Source organism: Thermothielavioides terrestris, chromosome 4 (assembly GCF_000226115.1).
Source record: "Thermothielavioides terrestris NRRL 8126 chromosome 4, complete sequence".
Taxonomy (NCBI): Eukaryota; Fungi; Ascomycota; class Sordariomycetes; order Sordariales; family Chaetomiaceae; genus Thermothielavioides; species Thermothielavioides terrestris.
The window spans coordinates 258,060-285,867 of NC_016460.1; the positions used below are offsets into that span (position 1 = coordinate 258,060).

The window sequence follows — 27,808 nt, forward strand, 5'->3', positions numbered from 1 at the left end:
AAAATGAGCAACGTATTTAAAGATATAGGCAGATATAAGGTAGGAGTATAAAAGAAAGGAAATATATATAAGGTAGAATAGGGAGGACAATGTTAATATATAAAAAGGGGGAGGAATAGATTATAGGAGAGGAAGAGGAGGCGTACATTAGGTATAGGAAGAAAATATAAGAGAGTCAAGTTGCATAAAAAGAGAGGTTTAAATAGTAGTAGGCAAGGTTAGATTGTACGCAATTAGTAGATACGCCTAGTGTAACATAGTTGCAATGTACGAATATACAAAGCGAAGAAGGGCCAATCAACGGCTTACTAAGGCGATATAAACAAACAACTCGAGCCTAGGCAATAGGGCGGCTATAAATAGCAAGGCTTTAGCAGGCAACTACGCTAGACTACCCTAATAACGAGGTAGGCACTATATAACCTAATAGTAGGTAGCGGCGTCTATTACAACTAGCGCTATACTAGACCTAAACTACGCTCGATATAGCGTTATATATACTCTAATTCAACTATCTAACAGGGTGGGGGGGGGTATATTATAGACTAGGCTATATCTAGGCTAGGTATATAGGGCTACGCCTAGAATCTATAGTGGCCCTAGGACGGACCTATAGCGGGCTCGTTTCGCGCTTAGAACAATGTTGGTCTAAACCTACTTCGCAAGCCTCTAAAAAACTCTACGTATAGGGACTATAGCCTATACTTCTCCTTTTTCCTTTCTTAAGGTAGTTGAATAGAACATTGTACGCTTATCTATAGACGCTATAAGGCTAGTACGTTATATACCGCGGCATTATAGCTATATCACTAGCACCGTAGGCATCGCTAGCACTACAGCATTGTAGCTATATCGCAGCTACCGCAGGCACCACTAGCACTGTGGCATCATGGCTGCATCGCTAGCACCGCAGCATTATAGCTATATCGCTAGTACTATATACATCGCTAGCACTATAGCATTATAGCTATATCGCTAGCACCGTAGGTATCGCTAGCACTATAGCATTGTAGCTATATCGCTAGCACTGTAGGCATCGCTAGCACTACAGCATTATAGCTATATCGCTAGCATCGTAGGCATTATAACTATATCGCTAGCACTACGGCATTATAGCTACATCGCTAGCACCGTAGCATTGTAGCTATATCGCTAGCACTGTAGGCATCGCTAGCACTACAGCATTGTAGCTATATCGCTAGCACTGTGGGCATCATAGCTGTATCGTAGGCACCGCGGCATTATAGCTATATCGCTAGCACTGCGGGCATCGCTAGCACTGTAGCATTGTAGCTATATCGTAGCCACCGCAGGCACCGCGGGCATTGCGGCATCGAAGCTGTGTTGCAGCCACCGTGGGTATCGTGGGCATCGCGAGCATCGCAGGCATCGCGGGCATCGCGGGTATCGCGGGCATCGTGGGCATCGCGGGCACTGCAATAGCGGTCGAGACGGCGTTCAGTACAGCGGTTGGTATAGCGGTCGGCATGGCGGTCGTTGCCCTAGATATCGAACGGCGGTCGGCATATTGGTCAACACCTAGGATGTTGAACGGCGTTCGGTACAGCGGTCGGTACGGCGGTCGGCATGGCAGTCGTCGCCCTAGATATTAAACGGTGGTCGGCATAGCGGTCGGCACAACGGTCAGTACCTAGGATATTAAACAACGGTTCGGTACAGCGGTCGGCACAACGGTCAGCGCCTAGGATATCGAACGGCGGTCGATACATCGGTTGGCACAACGGTTGGCGCCCTAGATATTGAACGGCGGTCGGTATAGCAGTCGGTACAACGGTCGGCACCTAGGATATTGAACAACGGTTCAGTACAGCGGTCGGTACGGCGGTCGGTACAGCGGTCTGCGCCCTGGTTATTGAACAGCGGTTCGGCATAGCGGTCGGCACGTAGGATATTGAACAGCGGTCGGCACAGCGGTCTATGCCCTAGATATCGAACGGCGGTCGGCACAGCGGTCGGCACCCAGGATATTGAACAGCGGTTCGGCACAGCGGTATACGCCCTAGATATCGAACGGCGGTCGGCACAACGGTCGGCACCTAGGATATTGAACAACGGTTCGGTACAGCAGTCGGTACAGCAGTCGGTATGGCGGTCTACGCCCTAGTTATTGAACGGCGGTCGGTATAGCGGTCGGCACCCTGTATATTCAACGGCGGTTAGTTCGGCGGTTGGCACCTAGGATGTTGAACAGCGGTTCGGCACAGCGGTCGGCACGCAGGATATTGAACAGCGGTCGGCACGGCGGTCTACGCCCTGGATATCGAACAGCGGTCGGCAAGGCGGTCGGCACCCAGGATATTGAACAGCGGTTCGGCATAGCGGTCGGCACCGCGGTCTACGCCCTGGTTATTGAACGGCGGTCGGCACGGCGGTCGGCACCTAGGATATTGAACGGCGGTCGGTACGGCGGTCGGCACCCAGGATATTGAACAGCGGTTCGGCACAACGGTATACGCCCTGGATATCGAACGGCGGTCGGTACGGCGGTCGGCACGGCGGTCGGCACAGCGGTCGGCACGGCGGTCGGTACGGCGGTCGGTACGGCGGTCGGCGCCCAGGATACTCAACAGCGGTTGCAGATATCGTAGTTATCCTCGCTATCGCAAGCACATCGTAGATATCGTAGGCATACAGTATACAGGCGTTGCTCGCCTGCGTAAGGTGTTTTAGCGGGCCCGACATGCGCAACAGAGGAGATGCCTAAAAAGGAAGTATCAAAACATCAACAAGCACTCGAAAACACCAGAAAATGGCTATTTGGGCCGTTTTTTGCAGTATCTACAGCTTCAAATTCGAGGGCGATGGTTGCCCACTGTTGCCCACTGTTGGCTACTGTTGTTCAAATTGGGGTGTGTTGCAGGCACCTGGACCCACTTTCGCCTGGTGTTTGGAAGCGACAACATATCTCAACTCCTGAACGTGCTATCTCTACTCCAGGTCAGGCTGTCCTCTCTTGGAACCACAACTCGACCGACTGCAGTTACGCAGTGATTACGGAGAGCGCCTCCACGACACATGGCCAATAAGGCTGCTGCAGTGTCTCAGACATTGGCCAGGCCCCGCAACCTGTCCACCGGTCTAAGCAGCGGTGTAACTCGAACAAGCCGGAATTGGAAGCGTGCAGCACGTGTGATGCACGAGGCAGCGCCTCGAGAATGCATTTTCCGGCGATTCGGGTCGAGGTGTGGCACACCACAGACCCGGGAAATGCCCTCTGCGGGCGCCGTGCGACGGCCTATCCGGCGTTTTCGTGACACACCTGATCATCAAGGCGAATGCAGCGGGCTGAACTTGGACGCACCGCTGCGATTCTGCGTCCCAGTTCCGCTGCGATTCGGAAATCCACACATGCCGGCGTTGCGGCCCAGTAGCGACGGCCGATGTGACCGGGAACGATGTGATCGGCATGGTGCAGGATTGCTGCCTTCATGGCCGCTCAAGGCTCAAGCGACCCGGGCAGACACAGACGGGGCATCGTCTTGGGTGGGAATGTTGATGGAGATCAAGAAAGTCAGGAAGGCACCGCGTACCTTGGGTACTGTCGGTACCCCTCGTTATCTCCGATATCCGGCTTATTCAGCAGCAAGCGACCTGGCCTCTGACGGCCCCCTAATCACCCAAAACGCCGAAGCGGGAGCGGGAGCGGTGCTGCCGGAAGCAACGATCGACGACGGCCCGGTCGGGTGTGCGTGCTCGCGAAAACGCAAAAACGGAACACAGAAAACAGGGCAGGCGCGACAGCCGCTCAAGACCTTCCCCGCAGCGCCTCGACAGATGCCTGCTTGCTTCAGCCCCGATCCGAGTCGGAGGGTGGGCATGGCGGGCATGGTGCGGGAAGCGGAAGCCCAACTCACTGCATTAGTGTAGTGTAGTTCCTGATCCCGGAATGGCCGCGAGACCCGATTCGCGGGGCCTAGTCTCGTCCCAGTCCTTCGGCGGCACCCCTACCCGCCTCGGATAGGTGCCGCCCTCCAGGGCTGCGCTGCGCTGCGCTTTCGCGATGCAAGGTAACCTGGAAGGAGGTGGATTTACCATGCTATCTCCGGCCCTGGCAATGCCGAAAGCGCGAGCCTGCTGGCCCATCCCGTGCGCGCCAATGCAACTCTAGCTGCTCCGCTACCTTCCTTAGGGGCAACGAAGTCTCAGACAGCCCCACGTTCCCCTGCTTCGCGAATTTTCCTAGGCGTTCTGCTCTACACTACACTCCATAAATGGCTGTCTTGACCTCGCCTCGCCGACTCTCCAAGGTTGCTTCAACACCGACCACAAGTTAGCAGTCATCCGCCATGGCCGACAGAGAGGGGCGGCCGAGCCGGGAGGGCCAAAAAAAGGAGGATGCGACGTTAGCGGAGAAGCTGCAGCACCCGCTCTCTGACTCGAGCACCTCGGTGGGCTCGGTCGAGGCGGTGACTGGCGAGAAATGCGAGGATGATCCAGCAGCGCCGGCCCAGCTGCAGCGGGCTAGTCACGGCGGTGCCCGCGGCACCCCAGACATCGACCACGTCGAGGTCGAGGACGCAGTCCCCGGCCATGCTCTCGACGTCGAGCTCGAGAAGGTGAGTCGCCCCGCGAGGCTCTCTCTTTCATGCCCACCCCACCCCAAGCCACGCTCACACGGCTCTCAGGGCCACGACATCTCCGAGATCAAGCGCATCCCGACACACGGCAGCGCCAAGTCCAAGCTCTCGCGCGTCGTGTCGGCCCTGTCGCGCAGGCGCACCCACGAGCGCGAGCGCATCCCCTTCGCGCCCATCCCCGAGTCCAACCTCGCCGAGGGCATCGTCGGCTGGGAGTCGCAGGACGACCCGGCCATGCCGCTCAACTTCCCCACCGCGAAGAAGTGGCTGATCGTTGGCCTGCTGTCGGTTATCACCCTGCTGACGCCGTTCGCCTCCTCCATCCTGGCGCCGGGCATCGAGCGCCTGGACCGCGAGTTCGGCAACACCAACGACATCGTCGGCACCATGACCGTCAGCATCTACCTGCTGGGCTACGTCATCGGGCCGCTGTTCCTGGCCCCGCTGAGCGAGCTGTACGGGCGCCGGACGGTGCTGACGGCAGCCAACGTCTTCTTCTGCGTTTGGCAGATTGGGTGTGCGCTGGCACCTTCGATCGCGACCCTGATAGTGTTTCGGTTCTTCACCGGTATTGGGGGTTCGGGCTGTCTGGTAAGCTCTCTCCGCACGCTCGCGGCGGCGTTGACCCTGGTTTGAGGGACTGTGGACTGACCGGCTGCAGACGCTGGGAGCAGGCGTCATATCGGACGTCTTCCGCGCCGACCAGAGGGGCTTCGCCATGGGCATCTACACGCTCGGGCCGCTGGTTGGTAAGTCGTGCTTCCATGACCACCGTCATTCGCTCGCTCGCTGGCTCGCTCGCACGTCGCTGACTGCCCAGGTCCCACGGTCGGTCCCATCATCGGTAGCTTCGTATCCGAGACGATCGGCTGGCGGTGGGACTTCTGGATCGTCTTCATCGTCGCCGCCGTCGTCATCGCCCTGACCGAGCTGTTCAACACCGAGACGAACCCGCGGGTGCTCATGCAGCGCAAGGTCAAGCGACTCCAGAAGGAGCTCGGCCGCGCCGACCTGCGCAGCTGCTACGAGACGCCCGGCGCCGAGCCCCAGAGCCGCGCGCGCATGCTGCTGAACGGCCTCGTCCGGCCGACCAAGTTGCTGTTCCTGTCACCGCTCGTCTTCTTCGTGTCGCTGTACCTCGCCTTCGCCTACGGCACGCTCTACCTGCTCTTCACCACCATCCCGATCGTGTTCCAGCAGACCTACGGCTGGAGCCTCGGCATCACCGGCCTCGTGTACATCTGCCTGGGCCTCGGCAACTTGACCGGCTGGGCCGTCATCACGGCCACGTCGGACCGCGGCGTCGTCAAGCGCACGCGCGCCAACAACGGCGTGTTCCTGCCCGAGTTCCGCCTGCCGCTGAGCATCTACTTCAGCCTGGCCCTGCCGCCCACCTTCTTCTGGTACGGCTGGGCGGCCTACTACCGCACCCACTGGATCGTCCCGGTGCTGGGGCTCTTCCCCTTCTCCTTCGGCATCATGGGCTTGTTCCTGCCCCTGACCACCTACCTGGTCGACTGCTACCCGATGTACGCGGCCTCGGCGATCGCCGCCAACACCGTCTTCCGCAGCCTCGCCGGCATGTTGCTGCCGCTCGCCGGGCCCTCCATGTACCAGAACCTGGGGCTTGGCTGGGGCAACTCGCTGCTGGGGTTCATCTGCGTTGCCATGATCCCCGTGCCGCTGCTGCTGCTGCGGTACGGGGCCAGGTTGAGGAAGATGGGTCTGCAGCTGTAGCGTGGAGAGAAAAAAAAGGAAAAAGGAAAAAGGGGGCCTGATAGAGGTCGATTTGGATAGACCAGCGATAATCATTGCACACTTACCTGTATATATATTTCCATTCTTCAAAATTCTTCTACGGGTCGCGTTCTGCGCTTGGCTCTCGATCGGTTGCCTCGTAATGGCAGCCTCTGAGTATACCGTCCGATATCCCATATGCTTATCCTGGTAAGGCATCCGGCGTTAGGTAGGTCGCGGTATTTATTTGCGGGCACCGGGTCTGTCTGCGGCGGACACGCCACCTTCCCCGGCCTGAACAAGGCGGTGGTTTTCTTCTCTGTCCCGATGGATGTCTGTATAAGGCTCGTCTCCTAAAGCCAACACAGGACCCAGCGACTGGTTAACCTCATCCCTCTGATCATCATCACATCATCATCACCATCGTCATCATTCACCATAGAGTGAGTTCCCGATATCCCATCGAGGTGAAAACGTATCATCAGTCTACGTCCACACAAGCAATAGCATTCAAGATGTCGGGTCTACAACGCCATTGTCGGCCTGTGCCGCGGCGAGTACGCCTGGCGCTCCCGGCTCGACGGCACACGCGCGGACAACGGTGTTTAGGAGCAGGAGCAGGAGGACGCGGACTGCTTGTCGCAGACGGTAAGCGCCCGCGCTGACGCCCGCGGCGGCCGGGGCGACCTGCAGGCGATCCTGCTCGGAGATCGGAGGGCGCGATGGGCCCATCACTCGTGGTGAGGGTTGGAACTGTCACGGGTGGATAGAACTGGTCTGAGACAGACAGCATCGTGCATGTTTGGAAAATCAATGCACTGCTGAACTGTTGCGATACTTGGGAAAGCTGGACCGTGCCACCCGGCTGACGAGCGATATATATGAGTGCCCCCATGCCCCCATGAGTGCCGCAAGCGGTCATCAGTCAGCTAGCTACCCGGGAAATTAATGCGACGGCATGTTCCGACCGCCATGCGGCGCCCGGTGATGTTCACCGTGCTGCATGCCGCCGCTCCGGCTGTACTTCTGCCCGACGTCTTCGGGGAGCTCCCCTCCCGCCGCGCTGACAACCTCGCCCAGCGCGGTGCTCCCCAGCGTGTTGTCTTGCACCCCGCGGCCGCCCACGCTCTCCTGCTCCTTCCGGATCGGCTTGGCGCCCTCCCCGGATGGCACCACGTTGGGCTTCCCTGCGTCTTCGGGAACTGTAGCGTCTAGGTTGGCGCTCTGCAGGAGCAAAGGGTGGGAGAAGGGGGCGCGGGAACGAACCCTTGGTGCCCTCCTTGGCCATGTCGAAGAGGTTGACTCCTTGGGGGTACCGATCAGACATCTTGACAGACAGGGGCTCTCGGCTTCTTTGCGTGAATTTTCAAGACCAGCCGACTCTCAACGATGGTCTGTAACTTGCGGTGGTTCAGGGCTGGCGGATAATGGTTATATTGCGGACCGATTGTTCTAGGCTACGTCACGACGCTCTGACATCACTGGGACCCTCGCGGAAGGACAAATGACGTACGACATGGCATTGTAGCCCTACTAGCGAATGATCCGCACCCGTATATCCGGAGATATATTAGATCTCCCAGTGCGTATTGGATCTAATAGCTATTCTGTCCAAGACTAGTGGAGGCGCTCCCTATCTTCCTCCGGAGGGTACGCCATGAGCAACTCGGAGCCGTTAAGAAACTCGGCGTCCGCCAACAATACGCATGGGGCGCAGGAATGGGCGATTCGGCAAGTCGTCATGGGAGAACATGGTAATGCTGTCGATGAACAGGCGATACTGTCCGTCTAAAAGGTTCACCTTTCCTTTCATGTTGCAGAAGGTGGCCGTGCCGAAGCACAGGTTGAGGTGCTGCCGGAGGAAAAACTCGAAGCACTTGAGCTCCAGCGGGGCGACGGGTTACTGGCTGCCAAAGTGATGTTGCCGCCAGGATGGGCTCCCAGTAGGTCCCAGCCAGCTCGACACCCACGATGAGAAGGCGGAGGATCGCGTGGCATACCCAGGAGTCGCGTCGGTATGCCAAACACGGTGCAGACGCCGGCACGCCGCGACGAGAGCGAAGACATCGCTTGTTGGTTCGCAGTGCTGGAGAATGTTGAGAATGACGTCGACGGGCGCGCGTCGGGCAAGGAAGTTGTCCGAGGGTATTGTGTGGGGTGTGTAGTGGGATTAATTACCGAGGGAACAGAGGAGAGCTGTCGTGGTGAATGTTGTTGGTTCTGCGTCTATCCCCGCAAGAACAACCAAGCATGCTATTTAACGAATTACCCCAGCTAGGCCAACCCAAGGCCAAGGGGTGACCTGAAGCTTCCACGGCTGAGCCGGAAGCACAACCACGCAAACGCCGCCGGAGGACAGACAGACATCCGCTTCGCTCCGCACCCTCTCTAAGAAGTCTTAATGCGTCTAGTCTACAGTACAGAGCTCCAGTTCACTTCTGGAGCACTTCCTGCAGCCAGGGATGGTTTGTCAGCTGGTAAGCAGACGGCCGGTCTTCGGGCCGCCACTTGAGCGTCCTCCTGATGAAGTCGAGAAACTGAGCCTTGTCGTCGCCCTCCAGGACCTTCGCTTCCGCCTCCAGCGTGGCTTCCGACACAAGGTCGGGATGCTTGAATGTGCCTACATGACCAGTGGTTAATAAAGGTTAGGTTCGCGGAGGGAGCCCGACTGAGGGCCACTTACCGTCGTCATTGAAGTAGTTGGCCGTGACGTTGCCCTTCTCGAGCAGATCCGGTGGCGGTGGCCCCAGCAGGGAAATCATTCTGGCCAAGTGAGCCGGAGTCGACGCGTCCCGGCTGGGGAGTCTCTCCGTGAAGAGGGTGTCACCCTCGAGCAGGTGCCAAATCTATCCAGGGTCAGCGTTTGTGCACATGCGCGTCGTTGCCGATCAGTCCTTGGGCGTACCATGAGCCCAAAGGCCCAGATGTCAATCTTCCTGTCCCACGGGATGGCCAGGACGATCTCGGGAGACCTGAAGAGATCGGGCATCACCTCACCGAGAAAGGGCGGGTCACCGAACTGGGCGTCTCCAAAGTCGCAAATGATGGGATCGCCGAGATCGTCCGGGACGCCTAAGTCGGTGGAACAGTAGACCACACGGTCTCCATCGACCTTGCGGAGGCCGGGCTTCTCCCATTCCCCTTCCACGGCCTTGTCGAGGACGGTCGCGTCTGCGAGGACGAACAGGATGTTGCCCGGCTGGATATCTGCCTCGCGATGAGCTCAACGTGCGGTCGGCTGGCGCCACGGGCGGTAGCATAATTACCTGTATGAACAACCCGGGCCTCGCGGTGGAGGAAGTCCAGAGCCATGAGCATGCGGTAGGCGAAACCTTTGAGTATGTATGGCGGTATCTGTCCGCCGAACATGTCACGGAGTTCGGCCAGGCTCAGGCCCAGCGGCTCATGCACGATGCAGACATGGGGTCCCTTGTTCCCGGGCAGCTCAAACGAGTCCAGCGCCAGACGCACCAGCTTTCGTCCAGGGTGATCTGAACTGACGGAGCCGATGTGCTGCAACACTTTGTACTCGGTCCGGGCCTGGCGGTGGCCGGTCACGTAGACCTTGACCGTGACATATTTGTGCTCTCTACGCTGATGGTTAGTCTCGCGGCCTGTGACTGGAGACTAGGGAATTGGGCTGGACCTCAGATCGCGGCACAGCCATGCCGTCGAGACGGAGCCGAAGCCGAGCTTGAGGAGGACCTGGTAGCGAGATTCGAAGACGTCGCCGATTTTCACCGGGTACCAGTCGTCCGGGTCGTACCACGAAAATGCCTCCTCCTCCACGAGACAGTCGTCGCCGAGCAGCTCGGGCTGTGCTGTCGGGAGCGCGCGGGGAGGGGACGGACTCCGCGATCCTGAGCTCGCCATGATCAGTGAGTCAAGGTTGAAGTTGAAGATGAATGTTGCGTTGTTGGCAGCGAGCCCGCGGGGTTGCTTGAGCAAATAAGATTGGCGGTTTGCCGAACTCCATGCGATTCCATCAGTCATAGGCGCCGTAATTTTAGCGGCTGCAGATTGCAGACCGCTCACGCGCGGCGAAGGAGCCAATCATGTGCAAGTTGGTTGCAGAGCACGGCCCACGGCGGGCGGTCGCATTCTCCGCGGGCGGGATGTTTCAGTGGCAGAGAACCACCGTCCACAAAGTAGCCTCCAGCGGTTAACTCGGGTGACACGCTCATGGACTACGCGCGCGCCAGCGTGGCTCCAGCCTATCGCCGCAAGGCAGGTGCGGTCGACCGACGATGGTCTGTGGGCCAGGGACCGCGGCCCGGGACCCCAATGAGCGCGCTAATCGCCAACGCAGAGTCTTGTTCCATCGTCCACGGGCCTGCTCCGAGTAACTAAGGTACCTATGTAGGCAGTCGAAGACATCCGGAAATCCAAAGATAGCACCAGTCCAGCCTCAGCCATGAACGACTGTCTCGCTGCAAGGCCAGGCTGCTGTCCACGCATCATCTGAGGCAAGGAGCGTAGGGTGGCCGAAAGCTATATTAACCAGCCATCTCTCCATCGCTTCAACGCTTTGCTAGCAGCTCCACGGTACAAGCTTCGCATCTCCTCGTTGAACTTGACCTCGTCGTCCTGTCCGGGCCCTTCACTCGGAAATCTGCATATCCGTTGAACAGACTCCCTGCTATTCCATCATTCCATCCCGAGTCATGTCCCGCCCTCCCTCTCCAGGTGCCGCCTCCCTCAGCAGCATTGAGGAGGCCCCCGGCTCTAAGGTCCGCTTCAAGGACTTCGAACATTCTTCCTGGATTGGTGGTTTGAAAAAGGGGATGAAGATCCTCAAAAGAGCCGTTCGTCCCACTCCTCCATCAACCTGTCATGGACTCGTTCGGACGACTGACATTGTGTCTTTGCTATCCACAGAACCCGGATGCCAAGCAAGTTATCATCAAGTAAGCCATCTCTTCAGGTAATTTCGAGCCACAGGACTTTCAAGCTCATGAAACATTGCTATCTCTAGAGGGCAACCGCACCAATCCAGCACCGTCAAGGAACATAAAAACATCGTTTCCGTGCAGATTCTGGATGCGTTGGGAAGATATCTTGGATCGGCTCACATCGACCAAGACGGCAACGTCACTCCCAACAGGAACTGGGAGCAGAACTTGAAGAAGAAGAAGTAGATGGCTGCTTGAAACGGGGACCTGGGCCGGCTGAAAGGGGTCATGTAAGACAGACTTGGAAGAATTCGGCGGAGAAGGTTTGGGTGCGTGGTCTGGGCATATGTTGATCAGGTAACATGATACTGGGCGGTGGCTACGAGAGTTTCCGATACCTACGCAATTCATTGGCTGAAGCTAGGTGTAACCGGTTTGTTGGTGGACATCATTTCATCGTTACGACCTGCCCGTGATTTCCGCGTCCAGGCATTCCGTCATACCCTATCTGCAACGCCAACACGGGACTTGTCAACTACCGCGGCGGCCTAGCCCTCGTCATCGACGGCACACTGTATGATTGCTGGGCGCGGAACATGGACGATGTTGGGGCCCTCGGGGCTTCTATGTGCACGGAAACACGAGGTCGGTCAAGCAGCTAAAGCGAAAAAGCGAGGGACATTCCGTGAGGAGAGTGGCCGGGCAGGCGATGAAGCTGCTGTGACGAAGGAGGAAATGGTGATGGTACACATAGGTGGCTTCATGCAGCGGCGCCAACTGGTAGATTTGCTTCTTACCCAAGACCACGGCTTGCTGGTGGGTTCCATCTGATACGCCGGTTCGGGGAACGACCGGGACTTTCTCGGTCCACCACGGTCAGTCAGCATTGATACTGTTACACTGTGCTCCACGAGCGCTTTCCCGTGCCCTGCTGTGAGTTGGCAGACGACCACAAGCGGACTGATCCAGTCGCAATTTCCATCCAACCATGTCACAATCCCTTCTTCCGTCCTCCCCCCTCCGATGACCTGGGCAAGCAGCACTTCCCACTCCCCTCGGCTCGTCCTCCTTGGTTTCTTCTTCTTCCCAACGATTATCAGTTTCAACCGTTTCAACCACAGTTTTCAACCGCTTCCAGATCAATTAACACTGGACCAACCGTCTCAACCACGCTTATCCACCATGGATATCGCCGCCCGCAGACTACACGTCGGTCGGGAAGAGCACTTCGTCCACGACGTGCCGGGCACCTACCCGCGGCTGTGCCGCTCGGCCGACGGCTCCATCCTCGCGGGCTTCACCGCCTTCGAGGCCGACGGCCAGCGGGTCCTCACGGTCGCGCGGAGCGTCGACGGCGCCAGGTCGTTCCAGCCGCACGGCGAGGTGACGCGCTCCCGCGGCGACTGCGACAACCTCTTCCTGCTGCAGCTGCCGGGCCCGCCGCTCGACGACCCGGACTTGCGCGGGCCCCACGCCCACATGCCGATCCTCGCCGCGTTCCGCAACCACGACCTGGACGCCGCCGGCAACCCGACCTGGTTCCGCATCACGGTGTGCCGCTCCCTCGACGGCGGCCGCTCGTGGTCGTTCCTCTCGCAGGCCTTCGAGAAGCCGGCGCCGTTCGGCCTGTGGGAGCCCTTCCTCCGCATCGGCCGCCGCCTGGGCGACAACGATGACTACGACGACGACAACCGCTGGGAGGTGCACCTGTACTTCTCGCAGGAGCTGGCGCACGACGACCAGGACACGATGCTCGTGCGCAGCGCCGACGGCGGCGCGACGTGGTCGGCGCCCGTGGCCGTGACGGGCATGGGCGAGGCGCTGCGCGACGGCATGGTCGGCGTGGCGGCGTCGGACTACCCGGGCAGGCTCTGGCGAGATAAGGCGCTGGTGATGGTGCTGGAGACGACGCGGCGCGGCACCTTTTCCATCGAGGCGCTGGTGTCCTTCGACGGGGGCAAGACGTTTGCGTCGCGGCAGGTGGTGTACGAGCCCGCGGCGGGCAGGAACGCGGGCGCGCCGCAGATCGCCGCGCTGGAGGACGGAACGCTTGTGGTTGTGTTCATGACGGACGAGGATGGACCGGGCGAGCCCCAATGGCCGCGGCGGGCGAAGATCAAGGCTGTGCACGGTCGTCTGCTGGCGGACGGAAAGCTTGCGCTGAGTGCGCCCGAGGTTGTTGAGGAGGCTGCCAGCTTTTGGCCCGGCATCATGTCCATCCTCTCTTCTTCAGCCCTGGCGGTGTACGAGTCTTCTTCGCGGATCAGGGGACGTCTGCTGAGGTCTGGTCCCGCAGAGGAGCAGTGAAGAATGATGGACTTCCAGGTTGTCAGGTAGTATTGCGGGTGCGACATCCGGACAGAACTACCCCCAAGAGTTGCCATCACAAGATAGACTCGAATAACGAATCTGAAAACACGATGTCGAGGCACCGAGAGACCCCTCAGAAAAGCCTCAGATGGCAGAAGAGACAAAAATGCTGGATGCACCCGGGATCGAACCGGGGACCTTTCACAGTAGCGCATCGTGGTCAATGCGAAGCGAAAATCATACCACTAGACCATGCACCCATGTGACTTTGATGTCTGGGTGTGCCAGCTGGTTTATGAGCTGCTAGCTGGCTAGCCTCTACGAAGAGGACGAGGTAGGACCATAATTTCGCGAACTGATTGCTTGTCCCTTCCCTGCCTTTTTATTCATATTCGCAATTACAAGAACATTCCTGAATGCAGACACCTCGAATAATCAATCACCACGACGACCGACTGCTCATCATCGCGCAACTTTCCCAAGTCTCAATCGCACCGGAAATTAGCTCAGTATCTAGATAATCTCTCGCATCCGCATTTCCCTTCATTCCATCATGGATCGAGATCCGACAGTGGTAGAAGACCTTCTAGGTCAGTCAGTCAGTCGTTGCAAATGACAAAACACCCTCCTAAGTAGCTTGCTTAGCAGACCCCCCGTTCGCACAACCGCCCTGCTAACGGCCCCCAAGAAAGGAAGAACGTGCTCGTCGCCGAGATCATGACGGCGTACCGCGACCTGGTCAAGCACGCCACCGCGCAGGTCGACAGCAGCGCCTCGACGGGGCAGGCCGCCTACAGCAGCATGGCGCTCGGCATCATGATGAGCCAGATTGTACGTATTTGCATTAATCCGCCACCACCATCCCAATGCGTCTCCCATCTCTCAAGCCGGACCTAACCACGCGAGAACCGAACAATTGAAAAAACAACAGATAAAATCAACCGAGGACCTGCTCGCCCTGACGCGCAGGATCCGCGAGCTGTGGGTGGTCGGCCCGCTCAAGGCGCCGGGCGCGCACGACGCCGAGGCCGAGCAGCGCATGCGCGCCGACGCCGAGCACGTGTTCGCCATGCTCAACGCGATGCGCGACGCCGAGCGCCGCGGGATGGTGCAGGCGTTTGCCGCCGCCGCTTCCTCCGCAGCAGTAGCAGCCGCACCAGCAGCAGCAGCAGCAGCAGCAGGAGCCGCACCGGCACCAGCGGGCGGCGGGGTAGCAGCGTCGGGAGGGGGAGGCACCGGCGGAGGCGGAGGCAGCGGGTTCACGTTTGAGCGGGCCGAGGTCGATGGCGCTCCTGCGCCCCCTGGTGCTGCAGCTGCTGCTGTTCTTCAGCAGCAGGCCCAAGCCCCGGCTCGGCCGCCGCAGGCGGCACCGGCGGGGCCGACAACGGGGGCGGAGGGTGGTACGGGGTCGCAGGGGCAAGGGGACAGGCAGGGAGCGGCGCCGGCGCCGGCGCCGGGTGTTCAGCATGGCTAGTGGGACATGCCGCCGCGTTCCGGATAGAGCTTGCATGAATGAGGCTAGGGAAGCGGGCAAGGGCAAGAGCGAGGATGGCCGCGAGGCAGGGGACGAGCATGAGATTTCATTGTCACCGAGGCTCAAGGGTAGTACCCATTAGGACGAGAACGGGCACGGAGACGGCCAGAATGAGCGATCATGACAGGGAGAAGAGCAAAGAGGCACATTGGAGCCTGATCACCATGGCCGTCCGGCCACACTAGTTGGAGCGCAGCCGGCTGTTTGCGGTTGCAACCCTTCAATTCGCTGCGAAGCCTGGGCGAGCAGCATACCGCCGCCAGCAATAATCTACCTCGTGACAAATCTACGCTGTGCCTCCCTACGTGCCCACCTCCTCCACGCCGTCGGCGTCGTCGCCTAGCTCCGCCTGCAGCGCCCGCGGCACCTTCTCTATGAACCTGTCGGAGCGCTCGTGCGACGCCTCCAGGCCGCCGGCCGTGACCCAGAGGAAGTAGTCGGTGCGGAAGTTGTCGACCTGGTTGAAGAACAGGTGGAATCTGCGTCCAGGTCAGCAAAACGAAACGGCTCAACTGAGGAGGATGTTCAGCTCCAGCAGGCGAACACTCACGAATTCTCCTTCTCCTCCAGCTCAAACATGCGGCGGTAGATGTGCTTGTCCTTGAACTCGGCGATCTTGTCCTCGTACTTGGCGAAGTCGATGGGCTCGCGGCCCAGCCGCGCGGCCCGCTTGTTGTACTCGGTGAACATGGGCCGCTCGAGCATCAGGCCGAGGCCGGGGGCCTTGGGGATGCTGATGCGGCGCGGGCCGTAGCTCTGCAGGATGGTGTCGAGCGGGGCGCCGCAGCGCACCACCATGACGGCCATGGCGACCATCTTGCGGATCTGGTGCATCATGAAGGACTGCCCGTGCACCTTGAGCGACAGCCACTCGGTGTCGCCGATCACGATCGGCGCCGGGTTGACCCGGAACGACTTGATGTGCCGCTTCGCCGACGCGTCGCCGTACGACTTGAGGACCGTGTAGTTGTGGTAGTTGCGCGTGCCCACGTAGAGGTCGAGCGCCTGCTGCAGCCTCTCGATGCGCGGCGGCGTCACGCGGTACCGCCGCTTGGCCGCCACGTAGGCCGCCTTGACCTCGCGGAGGGCCAGCTCCAGCGGGGTCAGTTCCCGCTCGGCCTTCGGCTGTGGTGCGCTTGCGCTTGCGCTTGCCCCCTCGGGCGGAGCCGGCGACGCCGCGTTTTCGGCGGTCGACTGCGGCGCGGTGTCCTCGCTCGGCGCTGTCGTCGGCGCCGCGACCTCGGCATCGGGCCGCATCGGCATGCCCTCCTCGTCGGTGAGCTCCTGATCCGCCGTGTCGTGCAGCTTGCGCAGGACCTCCGCCCTGACCTCGGGGTCCAGCTTCTCGAGGATCGGCCGGATGTCCCTCTTCTCCACCTCCTCCCAGAAGCCCGCGACGTCGTCCAGCCGGCTGGTGTACTCGGCGGCCACGCCCTTCTCGCGGGCGGACTCGGCGAGCTTCTTGCCCAGGAAGCTGTGGGGCTGGGGCGGCAGCAGGGCGTAGCTCGGCATCAGGTACTCGTACCAGCGGGAGTCGCAGGCCTGGTAGCAGCTGAAGCCGTTGTTGGTGCGCTGGATGCCCCATACCCTGATCTGCTCGGGCAGGTGCTGGTTGATGCGGTCGACCACGTCCTCGTCCTCGACGATCAGCTTGAGCGACAGCACGTTGCCGGCGGCGTGGACGCCCTTGTCGGTGCGGGCGCAGCGCACCAGGCTGGACTTCTTGGGGTCGTCGGCGTTCGCCTTGGAGATGGCGCCGGCGGCGACGAAGGCGGCGAAGATGTCGCCCTCGATAGTCTTCTCCTTGTGGTTGATCTGGATGCCGTGGTAGCCCGTGCCGGCGTAGCCGATCAGCACGGCGACCTTGCGCTTCGGGCGGCGCTCCTCGGCGGCGATCTCCTCGGGCGTGAAGGTGATGCTCATGTAGCTAGTGCCGTCGGTCTTCTCGTCAATCACGCGGCGCCGCTTGGCATTGCGGTTGTTCTGGACCTGCTCGCGCTTGTCGGCGACCTCGCCTCTGCGGGCTTGTCAGTGTCGGCATTGCGGCGCACCAAGCGGGGGGTCAGGGGGAGAGGGGAGACGGGAGAGGAGAGAGGGAAGAAGAGGCGGCGGCGTACTTTGCGCTGCCGAAGCCGGCGTGTTTGCGCTTGTGGTCCCGGTGGCCTCGGTGGCCATTGTGCGTGCTGGCGGGTTGCTCGGCAGGCGCGGCGGCAGGGTCCGCGGGCGAGGCGCTTGGCGCAGGGTCAGGAGCGTCGTCGGCTGCCATGCTGTCAGTCGGCCGATGGACCTCATCGCAGTTGTTGGAGCGCGCAAACGAAATTTCGGCCGCGAAAAGCCGTTTGCGGTGACTGGCTTCCGCGTGCACACGCCAATCACTGCGGGGTTCCAGGTTGTGGGGCAGACGGGGCCTGCCTGCTCCAAAACCTGGAACCCCTGGGGACCTAGGCTGACCTTTAACTGACCTGAGGCCCGCCGCAGAATGTTCAGGTAAGTACCTAGGTACCTAAGGACGACGTTGCACTCATGACACCAACTCCAACAACTCAAAGGAAATTACTGCTAAGAGAGCATCTCGTTGCAAAGGGATACGAGCAGGGAGGGCGGCAAGGGCGAAGCAATCCTCAGGTGCAGCTGGACGGCGGGAAGCAGAAACATGGACGAGAATCCCCCGGCCAATCTGTCGCATTTTAAACCACAATGCCCACCATTCACAAGGCAGACCTCATCATTCCTTGCACACCCCAGCTCCCTGCCAGCCGTGCCCAAGACTTTGCCAACTTGTGCAACCGACGACCCTGAAACTCAGCCAGCGGGCGTCACCTCGTCGGCGCTCGTTTTGATATCACCCAGCCACCCAGCCCGAGTCCCCAGATATCATTCAAGGGTACTTATCGCGGTCCAGCGGCACGGGATTGAAGATGTACCCAATGCGGTTGTCCAGCTTCGTGTACCGGCCGTCGGGCACGACGGGGCCGAACTTGGGATGCACCAGCACGCCGGGCTCGAACGGGTCGACCTTGATCTCGTCCATGCCGCGCAGCAAGCGGTCCCAGTTGACGCACTCGTGCGCGATCGTCCGGTTGCCCCCCGGCAGGATGCTGTTGTCGAACCAGATCATGGTCAGCGGCGTCTCGTCCGCCTTGCACATGATCGCCTCGACCAGCATCTGCAGGCAGTGCACTGTCGTTGGTGGGTTCATGTTAGTGCCGCTGCTACGCAGACACACAGGGTTTCCGACTGGCTCGGAGGAATGTGGACTCACAGCTGTGCTCCGTCTGCAGCTCCTTCTCGAAGTCGGTCATGTTGGGGTAGTACCGCTCCGGGAAGTGTGCTTGATGCAGCCGTTTCTGTGCAGGGACTCAGCGGGTGCCCGCATGATCACGCAGCGGAGGGGCATGTGCAGCAGGTAAGGACAAGGGGCCGTACGATGCAGTGAAGCTGGTGGACCCAGGCGAAGTTGGCCAGGTAGTTCCCGTTCTTCAGCCGGATGCCCGTCTTCTCGCGCCCGAGCTTCTTCATGTACGAGGCCGGCACCTGGGCGTAGAAGTACTGCATCAGGTTGGACCAGCGCGCGTCCAGCTCGTCGCTCGGCTGCCCGACAAGCGGATAGTCCTTGGACGTCTCCGTCATCTCGAAGATCTTGGGCTCGTATTGGATGTACTTTCGGATCGGGGCTGGAGGCCGGTCAGCATTGGTCTGGACGTCGCTGATATGCTCCGCCTGGAGCTGGAGGCCACGAACAGTCAATGACGTTGGCTCCGTGAAGCCTTTCCTTCTTCCACCACATCGAGGTAGCCGTCACAAGCAGGACCGAGTATGCCACGAAGACGAAGAAGCCCCCTAACGCGATCAAGACGGTCTTTTTGCGTGACCGCCTGGTCTCCGGGCTATTTGAGTGGACATCTCCATCGTACAGGAGGCCGTCCGATGAGTCGGCAGATCGCTCGCTGGGGACGGGCGAGTAGATTGGTCCGCTGTGCTTGTCCAGGAGGCCCATTATTGACCGGTGAGTTTCTGTCGACAAGTATTCAGACGAAAGAGTCGTTTGTTGACCGCACGAAGAGAGTAGAGGGCCGGAAGAAAATGCCGGTCTTTCTGCTCGGCTCGCCCGGATAAGAAGATCGAGCCACGAACCCAGTGGGAGACATCGGCCATCTGCAGACCGCCTGCGCTATGGTACAATGAGGAAGGAGAAGAGCGAGATCCGTCCGTCTTGATGTCTTTCACCGACGGCACTCGGCATTGAGATAAGATCGACGGCTACAAGTGGGTACGCCCAGCACCGAAGGATTCGTCTGTAACGTCAGCCATCCGTACTTCGTTTCTTGGCCTTCCTAAAAGAAGATCGAACTTCTGGTTACCCCGCGTCGTCAACACCTCAGATTGGAAGCTATGCGTGCAAGGCGCGCCTGAACCCCACAGTTGTGGTGCTGACTGAGATGCGCCTCGGGTTCCTGAAACCTGCTAGCAGAACTCGGTTCGGACTTCGATAGGAAATCCTGCCAGAAGAGGAAGGTCGGCAACAACAACACTGCCCAGAGAACACATGCGGAGGGGCTTGACGATGTCCGCGACTTCCGAGCATAAATGTTTAAGGGCCTGAGTGACGGTCGCCTGTGCCTGCTCGTCTCCCGAAGCCGAGCACGGCGCTTCGAATCTCCTACAGCTCGCTCCTCGAATCTTCCCTTACTTGAACATCATGCAGCTCAAGAACCTGGCCTTCGTGGCCCCCTTGCTGCTCGCGATCGCCCACAGCGCGCCCACGCAGACAGGCGAGATCGGTACGCACAAACCGCGTGAACCTTCCTGGCTTACATGGTTGCACCAGCAGTCTCCTCAGTAAGCTGACAGATCACGGAACCAGCCAAGAAGGGCGAGCTCGTAAAGGACGCCGACGAGATCTGGCTCTGGAAGAAAGACGAGCTGCAGAAGGACGCTGACGCCATCTGGCTGTGGAAGAAGGACGAGCTGACCAAGGACGCGGACGAGATCTGGCTGTGGAAGAGGGGCGAGCTGAAGGCCAAGCTGCAGAAGGATGCCGACGAGATCTGGTTGTGGAAGAAGGACGAGCTGGCGAAAGACTCGGACGAGATTTGGCTCTGGAAGAAGGGCGAGCTGAAAGGCAAGTTGCAGAAGGACGCGGACGAGATCTGGCTGTGGAAGAAGGACCAGTTGGGCTCGAAGAAGCTCGTCAAGGATGCCGACGAGATTTGGCTTTGGTAGCCGCGTATCCAAATCAGGCATGCCGCTGATGGGAACTTTACTGCGGCGCAGTGCTGTTGGCATTGAAAAGGCTAAGCTATGAAAGATCCGGCTCATATGCAACCGTCGTACCCGCCCAGAAAGGCGTCGCTTCGAATCGAACTGCCTCGCTCGCAGGGTCGTACCGCCCCGGCACATATACCCATGGCCGGCCTTGCTCTCCTCTGGCATTATCTCGCATGCATCACGATGCTTAAGTGATGGCGAGGCAGACACGGCTCAGACGGGAAAGGAGAGCTCTACAAGGCCCCCGATGCAGCACAGCCAAATGACTTTTTCCTTTTCCGTTCGCGCACAGGATGCCTGGTTTGGGTGGTTTCCTGCAAGCCCGCATGACGCGTCTACCCTCCTTATTGGAAGGGATATATTGGGCTTCTGCCTCCCCCCAGTCATGTCCGACATATCTAATATCTATCCATTGAGGCAGTGCGAAAGGGTGGCAGGCCCGTCAGGCTCGTTGCGCGTCTCTGAGGTCAAGGTCAAGGAGGCCCATGCCGTTCTCTCCGTCCTGCTCACGAACATGGACGAGAACCTTCTCGATCTTGCCGAGTCCCGCCTGCTGGCGCTCGCTCTCGCCTTGCTCGAGATCTATCACCGGGGCCGCCAGGGGGTCGAGAAGGACAGCTTTATCGACAGCTGCTTGATCCGCCTGTTAAACGTCCCGGCGAAGTTGAACTTGAGGAAGACGACGTAGGCTGTCCGTGTCGAGCCGTCTATTCCGTCCGCGTACTGGCCAAACCGCACATCCGTGACCATGGTAGTGACGACGCAGCGACCCAGAGTGCTGGCGTCAACGAAGCTCGCGTTGCTGACGGCCCCGAGCTCGCCGCTGCCATCTTGGTTGAGGGGGATGGAGAATGTCTGGGCAGCAGCAGTAACGGGAGGCTCGGATTCAGACATTGCGCATCGGTCACTGCGGCAAGGTCAGGTACCGGGCGGCGTTCCCAATTCCCTGGAGTGATTGGACACCTAGAATCTTGAGACATCCCACGTAGCAGTGACTGGCTGGTTAAGTAGCAAAGTATGGCTGTTCCCATATTCTTGGGCGCTGTATGCTGTGTAAGTGGAAGCCCGGGCCACCACCGCAGTGATTTCTCTGCCCCATGCAGTCCTCTGCAGACATGACATCACCATAACATCGTCGGCCTCCGCGTTCGATGGGAACAGCAACCCACTACCTACCTTACACTTGGAATCATGGCAGACCGGCCATGGCAGGCCTGCTTCGTGTGATGGTTGACGTCACGACTACGACGACAGCAAGTCGTCCCCGCCCGTCCGCTCAAGTATTAAATGAACTGTATCGTGGTGATTTTGACTCGGCGCTCACAAGGGCACCTGTGACCTCTCATCATTGACTACCTCTCTGCGATTTCTGGACCGAAGAACCGAAATCGAGATAATGGCCGGCCTCGTCCCCGAAACCATGCAGAAAGTGACGCATGCCGTGCTTGGCCCGCGCGAGGGCGACAAGCTGAAAGACCTCGCCCACGACACCAAGGACATGACGCCCAAGGACCGCCTGACCACCGACTATGGCGTCAAGCAGAGCACGGCCGACGACTGGCTGAAGGCCGTCAGTCCCGACCAGGCCGGACCGCTGCTGCTGGAGGATCCCTTTGGTCGCGAGCGGGTGCGTTAATCCAATTTGATACACCCCGGACAGCCGCCTTGTGTTGATGCGCCCTACAGATTATGAGATTTGACCATGAGAGGATCCCGGAGCGCGTCGTCCATGCCCGCGGCTCCGGAGCGTTTGGCAAGTTCAAGGTCTTCGAGAGCATCGAGGACCTCACCTTTGCGCCCGTCCTGACCGACACGACGCGCGAGACGCCCGTCTTCGTCCGCTTCTCCACCGTGCTGGGCAGCCGCGGCAGCGCCGACACGGTGCGCGACGTGCGTGGCTTCGCCGTCAAGTTCTACACCCAGGAGGGCAACTGGGACATCATCGGCAATGACATCCCCGTCTTCTTCATCCAGGATGCCATCAAGTTCCCCGACGTGATCCACGCCGGGAAGCCGGAGCCTCACAACGAGGTGCCCCAGGCCCAGTCGGCCCACAACAACTTCTGGGATTTCCAGTTCAACCACACCGAGTCGACGCACATGTTCATGTGGACGGTGAGTCACCAACCGCGATTTCTTGCTTGTTTTGTGCCTGCGTAGTTCCCGGCGCAGACGCTGACGGAAAAAAGATGAGCGACCGAGCAATCCCCCGCTCGTTCCGCATGATGCAGGGCTTCGGCGTCAACACCTACACCCTCATCAACTCCAAGGGCGAGCGCCATTTTGTCAAGTTCACCTTCACGCCCGAGCTGGGCGTGCACTCGCTGGTGTGGGACGAGGCGCTCAAGCTCGCCGGCCAGGACCCAGACTTCCACCGCAAGGACCTCTGGGAGGCCATCGCGAACGGCGTGTCCCCCAAGTGGCGGTTCGGCATCCAGGTGCTGCCCGAAGCCGACGAGCACAAGTTCGACTTCGACATCCTCGACGCCACCAAGGTCTGGCCCGAGGACCTGGTGCCGACGCGCTACATCGGCGAGCTCGAGCTCAACTGCAACCCGGACGAGTTCTTCACCCAGGTCGAGCAGGCCGCCTTCTGCACCAGCCACGTGGTGCCCGGCATCGGCTTCTCCGACGACCCGCTGCTACAGGGCCGCAACTTCAGCTACTTCGACACGCAGATCTCGCGCCTGGGCGTCAACTTCCAGGAGCTGCCGGTCAACCGGCCCGTGTGCCCGGTCCTCAACTTCAACCGCGACGGCGCACTGCGCCACACAATCACGCGCGGCACCGTCAACTACTGGCCCAACCGGTACGAGGCTTGCCCGCCGGCGAGCCGCGAGGAGGGCGCCTACGTCGAGTACCCGCAGAAGGTGGCCGGCATCAAGGCGCGCATGCGCAGCGACAAGTTCAAGGACCACTTCAGCCAGGCGCAGCTCTTCTACAACAGCATGTCGCCCGTCGAGAAGCTGCACATCCACAACGCCTTCGCCTTCGAGCTCGACCACTGCGAGGACCCGGTCGTGTACGGCCGCATGGTCCAGCGCCTCGCCGACATCGACCTCGGGCTCGCCCAGGCCGTCGCCGACAAGGTCGGCGGCGACGTGCCCCGCGAGGGCCGCCCCAACCACGGCCGCCGCGCCCCGGCGCTCAGCCAGCACGAGTTCCCGGGCATCAAGCCCACCATCGCCTCCCGGCGCATCGCCATCCTCGTCGCCGACGGCTACGACCAGGCGGCCTTCGCCGCCGCGTACGCGGCCGCGTCGGCCGCGCTGGCCGTGCCGCTGGTGATCGGCACCAACCGGCGCAAGGTGACGGCGGCGGACGGCGCCGGGTCGACGCAGCCGCACCACCACCTCGAGGGCTTCCGGTCGACCATGGTCGACGCGCTGTTCGTGCCGGGCGGCGCGCAGTCGGCGGCCACGCTGGCCCGCAACGGCCGCGCGCTGCACTGGATCCGCGAGGCCTTCGGCCACCTCAAGACCATCGGCGCCACGGGCGAGGCCGTCGAGCTTGTGCAGAACGCCATCGGTCTGCCCACCGTCGCCGTGTCCGACTCGGCCGAGGTGCGCGAGAGTTATGGCGTTGTCACGCTCAAGGAGCTGCGGCCCGAGAGTTTGCGCGAGGCGGTCGCCATCGCCAAGGGCGCGACGGGGTTTATGGAGAAGTTCTTTTATGGCATCTCGCAGCACCGGTGTTGGGAGCGCGAGCTGGCCGGGCTGAATAACCAGGTTGCGTATTGATTCAGCGGAGGGAGGGTGAGGGAGACTGAGAACTGGGGAAGGCAGGGGGAAATAAATGATGTTTATGTAGGTTGACCGTTGCCGGGAGCCATCTTGCTGTTTATGTACGAATACAACGGAATAAATCATTGAAACTCCCCGTATCCCGTGTCCGAGCCCTGTCCTGTTCCCAACGTTCTTCATCCAAGCAACGCGCGCTGCACCACGCCGGGAGCCAGCGCCGCGCCCACCCCCCCCCCCCCCTAGCGGCCTCCTCCGCGGCGTCGAGATCAACACCCAGCCGCGCGAACAGCAGGCCCAGCTCGCCGTGGCGGCTGAGCGCGTGGCCGACGATCTCGAAGCCGAGCTCGCCGGCACGCGGCCTGATCTCGGCCTCGAACCTGGCGCCCAGCGCGCGCAGGTCGACCGCGTCCACGAACGCGTCGCGCGCCGCCGCCGCCGACAGCTTGCCCTTGAAGACGCGGAACGGCTCGAGGAAGCGCGACACGCCCTCGCCCTGGCTGAGGCCCTCGATCAACAGCGTGTCGGTGCGCACGCCGGCCATCGTGTGTTGCGATCCTGTTGCGAACAAACAAGCGTTGTTGCTGCGTATCGGCCACCTGATCGACTACGACGCAGACCGCTCACATCCTCGAAGCCCAAACCGCCAGATACCGCAACACCTTCCTCGTGCTCGGCAACCACGAGTTCTCATCTACTGCTGGACGCGCGAGCTCGTGGGAATGGAGAGGTGCGGGCGTGGGTGCTTGGCCACACGCACCACTCTCGACCCGGATGGTGCGGGGCGTGGTGAGGCTGGTGGCGAACCAGAGAGGGGGTATGTCCTACCTGGGAGGCGAGGAGACGCAGATGGAGGAGGAGGAGGAGGAGGAGGAGGAGGAGGAGGAGGAGGAGGAGGAGGAGGAGGAGGAGGAGGAGGAGGAGGAGGAGGAGGAGGAGGAGGAGGAGGGTAAGAGGACCAGGGAAAGTGACGGCGGGCCCGGCCGGGGTTTGGTGCTGGCCTGGTTGCTGTCGTGTGAGAGTGAAGCAGGAGGGCTGGAAGCTGAGAGAAGGGGAGCCAGATCTTCCAATCTGGATGAGCGGGGCGGCACACACGACGGAGTTGAGTTGTGCCTCCTCCTCTTCGTCGTGCCTTTTTTTTTACCTGCAGCGTCTCGCCTACGAGGCGTCGGTATCATGTATGTCGGCTAAGTACCTGAAGCGTCGAGCCCAACAGCAGCATCCAGGGCCGCAGTCCCTCTCAGCAGGCCGTCGAAAAACGCCGTGTCGACGCCCTGGAACACCCAGTCGTCTACCCCGTCTACCCCGTCTGCCATAGAAGGAAGCGTTGGGTTGTCCCAGGCCGAACTGGGGCACTGCATCTCGCTTCCGCTCCACGGCGCTGCCGACTGCGTGGCTGACGCGAGGCCAAGCGCCTGTGCCTCGGTGGCAGCGATACCAAGCTGCGAACTCGTACGAGGCCGACTTTGCGCAGCAGAAACGTCGGCCGGCAACTCTCGCGATATTGGCCCCTGCCGGCAGATCCTGATGACGCCGAGGTACGGGATGGTCAAACGCAGCTCCTCTCCATGATGGAATCCCTCGTCGCCGCCGCCGCTGGCCCCAGCGCTCCTCGCTGCGTTGTAACTGCCGCCGCCCGCCGACGCGTCGGCCTCGATGTCGAGCAATCGGCGGATCAACTCAGCGCTCTTCGCAGTCGTCACGTCCCTGTTTCTCGTCTTGATCGCATCCATCCGCTCCAGCGCCTGATCCAGCATCGCCCGATCGGTCAGGCGCTGGTGCGCGAGGATGCTGGTGGGTCCTCGATGGTGGTGGGCATCGAGATGGGCGAGCAAGAGCGTCATGGCCGCCAGCAGCGCGAAGAAGTCGACGGGCCGCGAGCAGGACGAGCTGGGGTTGAAGGTCCGGTGCGCGATGAAGCGGCTCATGATCTCGCGGCTGGAGTTGACACACGTGATCTTGGAGTATTCGTCGACCGCGTTGTCGCCCACGCGCAGCATGAACGGGAGGTGGAGCTGGATCAGGAGGCCGTGGTAGTAGACGTGGGCTGCGAGCCGCTGCGTCTCCAGGAGCGTCTCCGGGGATCCCGGCGTCAAGCGGTGGAAGTCCGGGGCACGCCAGAAGCTGGCTGGCATGCTCCCGGCCACCTGGAGTAGCTCGTTGTCGATGGCCTGCGTTGCCGGCGCTTGGCTCGCGGGAAAGGGGCTTTCGTTACGCTCCAAGATTCGAGAAGCAACGACGGTGAGGAGCCTCTCGAACCTCCCCAGAGCGGGTTCGTTCCGCACGGCGGCCGCGGCCGCCATGCTCTTCTCGGATGTGCCCTGAGGCAGACCCAGCAGCAAACTCAGATGGCGGTCCAGGTAGACGATCCGAAACCACAAGAATTCGGGATCCGCGTCGAGGTCGGCGTCGATTCGCTTCAGCGGCGGCATGGGAGAGCGGTGAAGGCCCATCAACTGGGCGACCGACATTGCCCGGCGGAAAACAGCCCAAGCCCGCCGGAGGTTGCCACTGTTCATTTCGTATACGCCCTCCAGTATGATGCAGACCAGACAGTCGACGGTGCCGTGCATCTCGTCGTTGGTCGTGACCCACGTTCTGGCGGCCGTGACGAAGCGGCTCATGAGCACGCCCGGCGGCTCGGACAGGCCCTCTGTGTTCTCTCCCGAGGGGTTTTGCAGCGCGATCGCGATCGTCAACATGGCTCGGGCCAAGGTGACAGGAGGAGTGTCGGGACGAGGCAGATCCACTTCTGGGTACGGTGCTCGAAGCCGCTCGAGCGTCAGTTTGCTATGTGGTTGAGTGTTGCTCAAGAGCGTGTACCGCGCCGACCGGCGGCTTGCTCTGAGGAGGATTCTGACATCATTCTGAGTGGGTAAAGCAGCAAACAAGGGGTTGGCGGTGCCTTCGGTCGCTCCGTCCGAGAGGCGCAATGCGCCTTGCGAGTCCGGGCTGGGAAAAAGTGAACTCGGCGGAGATTGTGGGGATCTCGCACTCTAGAAGAGGACGCATCAGAACAAAGGTAAACTGAGGGTACCAATGGACGATTACCTCGGAAGGAGTGTATGATGACGGATTGTACGCTGGCCGGCTTGAGATGTCGGAGCTTGGGGGCGAAGGTCCCTCTCGGCGCGGTGCTCTGCCATCCGTGTTGGCTGCCTCAGCGCCACGGCTGCTGGAAAGAATGCCATTCACCAGGTTCTCGACCGCGGCAATGCGTTCCCCGAGACGCCGGGTATCCCTTTTTGCAGGGAATGGGTCCTCGGCGATGTCCTGCGGAACGCAGCGCACACCGCGATGCTGGCAGCTGATGCAAGTGACCTCGCCGGGCGAAGCAAACATGCAGCGGATCTTGCGTCGCTTGCACTCCCAGCAGGATCTGGTTCCTTTCCTGAGCTTTCTCCGCTTCGCCAACGGCGGAGCTGCTTCGCTGCCGGCCTTGTCGTCCGGGACGTCGACCATCTCGTAAGTCAGCGTCAGGTCGGTCGATGCGGATCAAAGTGTTTGGGAAGATGGAGGGGATTGGTCTTAATTCCGCCGCGGTCGAAAGGCTTAGCGAGTCGCTGCAACTCCACCTAGCTTGGGATTTGTCAGACAGCGGCACTGGCAGCCTCCGAGCGCAGACATCTCGCGTCGACCCTTGTATTTTCTAGAAGGTTACGCAGGTAGCGTGTGCTCACAAAGAGCGATCGAGTTCCGAAACACGCGGAGCGGAGGCAAGTCCGGCGG

General features: G+C 60.6%; 11 protein-coding genes and 1 non-coding gene across 12 annotated transcripts; 5 read left to right on the plus strand and 7 right to left on the minus strand.

The window, feature by feature from the left end:
- Positions 1-4,307: 4,307 nt before the first annotated feature.
- Positions 4,308-6,335, plus strand: THITE_121452 (uncharacterized protein; the record flags this gene model as incomplete). Its single annotated transcript, XM_003654939.1, has 5 exons — positions 4,308-4,427; positions 4,479-4,577; positions 4,647-5,189; positions 5,260-5,347; positions 5,419-6,335. 5 exons carry the CDS (start codon positions 4,308-4,310, stop codon positions 6,333-6,335), a joined length of 1,767 nt encoding a protein of 588 aa, XP_003654987.1.
- Positions 6,336-7,280: 945 nt separating this feature from the next.
- Positions 7,281-7,662, minus strand: THITE_2130372 (uncharacterized protein; the record flags this gene model as incomplete). The annotated part of the gene is made up of 2 exons (XM_003654940.1): positions 7,281-7,537; positions 7,602-7,662. 2 exons carry the CDS (start codon positions 7,660-7,662, stop codon positions 7,281-7,283), a joined length of 318 nt encoding a protein of 105 aa, XP_003654988.1.
- A 1,134-nt stretch (positions 7,663-8,796) lies between these two features.
- On the minus strand, positions 8,797-10,449 carry THITE_2118248 (uncharacterized protein). The gene is made up of 4 exons (XM_003654941.1): positions 9,982-10,449; positions 9,602-9,924; positions 9,241-9,542; positions 8,797-9,181 (listed from the first exon to the last, which is right to left on the minus strand). The coding sequence occupies exons 1-4, from the start codon at positions 10,206-10,208 to the stop codon at positions 8,981-8,983; spliced, it is 1,053 nt and encodes a 350-aa protein (XP_003654989.1). The 5' UTR covers positions 10,209-10,449; the 3' UTR covers positions 8,797-8,980.
- Positions 10,450-12,148: 1,699 nt separating this feature from the next.
- THITE_2118251 (glycoside hydrolase family 93 protein) lies at positions 12,149-13,705 on the plus strand. The gene has a single exon (XM_003654942.1). The coding sequence runs from the start codon at positions 12,410-12,412 to the stop codon at positions 13,532-13,534; it is 1,125 nt and encodes a 374-aa protein (XP_003654990.1). The 5' UTR covers positions 12,149-12,409; the 3' UTR covers positions 13,535-13,705.
- Positions 13,706-13,707: 2 nt separating this feature from the next.
- THITE_t125 lies at positions 13,708-13,797 on the minus strand. The gene has a single exon. It is a non-coding gene; the product is annotated as a tRNA-Ala (tRNA).
- Positions 13,798-13,970: 173 nt separating this feature from the next.
- On the plus strand, positions 13,971-15,011 carry THITE_2096374 (uncharacterized protein; the record flags this gene model as incomplete). Its single annotated transcript, XM_003654943.1, has 3 exons — positions 13,971-14,127; positions 14,226-14,368; positions 14,469-15,011. Exons 1-3 carry the CDS (start codon positions 14,091-14,093, stop codon positions 15,009-15,011), a joined length of 723 nt encoding a protein of 240 aa, XP_003654991.1. The 5' UTR covers positions 13,971-14,090.
- A 251-nt stretch (positions 15,012-15,262) lies between these two features.
- On the minus strand, positions 15,263-17,439 carry THITE_2118253 (uncharacterized protein). Its single transcript, XM_003654944.1, has 3 exons — positions 17,189-17,439; positions 15,622-17,095; positions 15,263-15,550 (listed from the first exon to the last, which is right to left on the minus strand). The coding sequence occupies exons 1-3, from the start codon at positions 17,244-17,246 to the stop codon at positions 15,373-15,375; spliced, it is 1,710 nt and encodes a 569-aa protein (XP_003654992.1). The 5' UTR covers positions 17,247-17,439; the 3' UTR covers positions 15,263-15,372.
- Positions 17,440-17,544: 105 nt separating this feature from the next.
- Positions 17,545-18,461, minus strand: THITE_2118255 (uncharacterized protein). The gene is made up of 2 exons (XM_003654945.1): positions 18,334-18,461; positions 17,545-18,251 (listed from the first exon to the last, which is right to left on the minus strand). Exons 1-2 carry the CDS (start codon positions 18,371-18,373, stop codon positions 17,950-17,952), a joined length of 342 nt encoding a protein of 113 aa, XP_003654993.1. The 5' UTR covers positions 18,374-18,461; the 3' UTR covers positions 17,545-17,949.
- Positions 18,462-19,490: 1,029 nt separating this feature from the next.
- Positions 19,491-20,550, plus strand: THITE_2118256 (uncharacterized protein). Its single transcript, XM_003654946.1, has 2 exons — positions 19,491-19,852; positions 19,936-20,550. The coding sequence occupies exons 1-2, from the start codon at positions 19,771-19,773 to the stop codon at positions 20,292-20,294; spliced, it is 441 nt and encodes a 146-aa protein (XP_003654994.1). The 5' UTR covers positions 19,491-19,770; the 3' UTR covers positions 20,295-20,550.
- Positions 20,551-21,735: 1,185 nt separating this feature from the next.
- Positions 21,736-24,079, plus strand: cat1 (catalase; the record flags this gene model as incomplete). The annotated part of the gene is made up of 3 exons (XM_003654947.1): positions 21,736-21,966; positions 22,026-22,454; positions 22,529-24,079. The coding sequence occupies 3 exons, from the start codon at positions 21,736-21,738 to the stop codon at positions 24,077-24,079; spliced, it is 2,211 nt and encodes a 736-aa protein (XP_003654995.1).
- Positions 24,080-24,204: 125 nt separating this feature from the next.
- Positions 24,205-24,623, minus strand: THITE_2130380 (uncharacterized protein; the record flags this gene model as incomplete). The annotated part of the gene is made up of 2 exons (XM_003654948.1): positions 24,205-24,242; positions 24,356-24,623. The coding sequence occupies 2 exons, from the start codon at positions 24,621-24,623 to the stop codon at positions 24,205-24,207; spliced, it is 306 nt and encodes a 101-aa protein (XP_003654996.1).
- A 643-nt stretch (positions 24,624-25,266) lies between these two features.
- On the minus strand, positions 25,267-27,541 carry THITE_121458 (uncharacterized protein; the record flags this gene model as incomplete). The annotated part of the gene is made up of 3 exons (XM_003654949.1): positions 25,267-25,460; positions 25,545-27,067; positions 27,153-27,541. The coding sequence occupies 3 exons, from the start codon at positions 27,539-27,541 to the stop codon at positions 25,267-25,269; spliced, it is 2,106 nt and encodes a 701-aa protein (XP_003654997.1).
- Between the last annotated feature and the right edge of the window lie 267 nt (positions 27,542-27,808).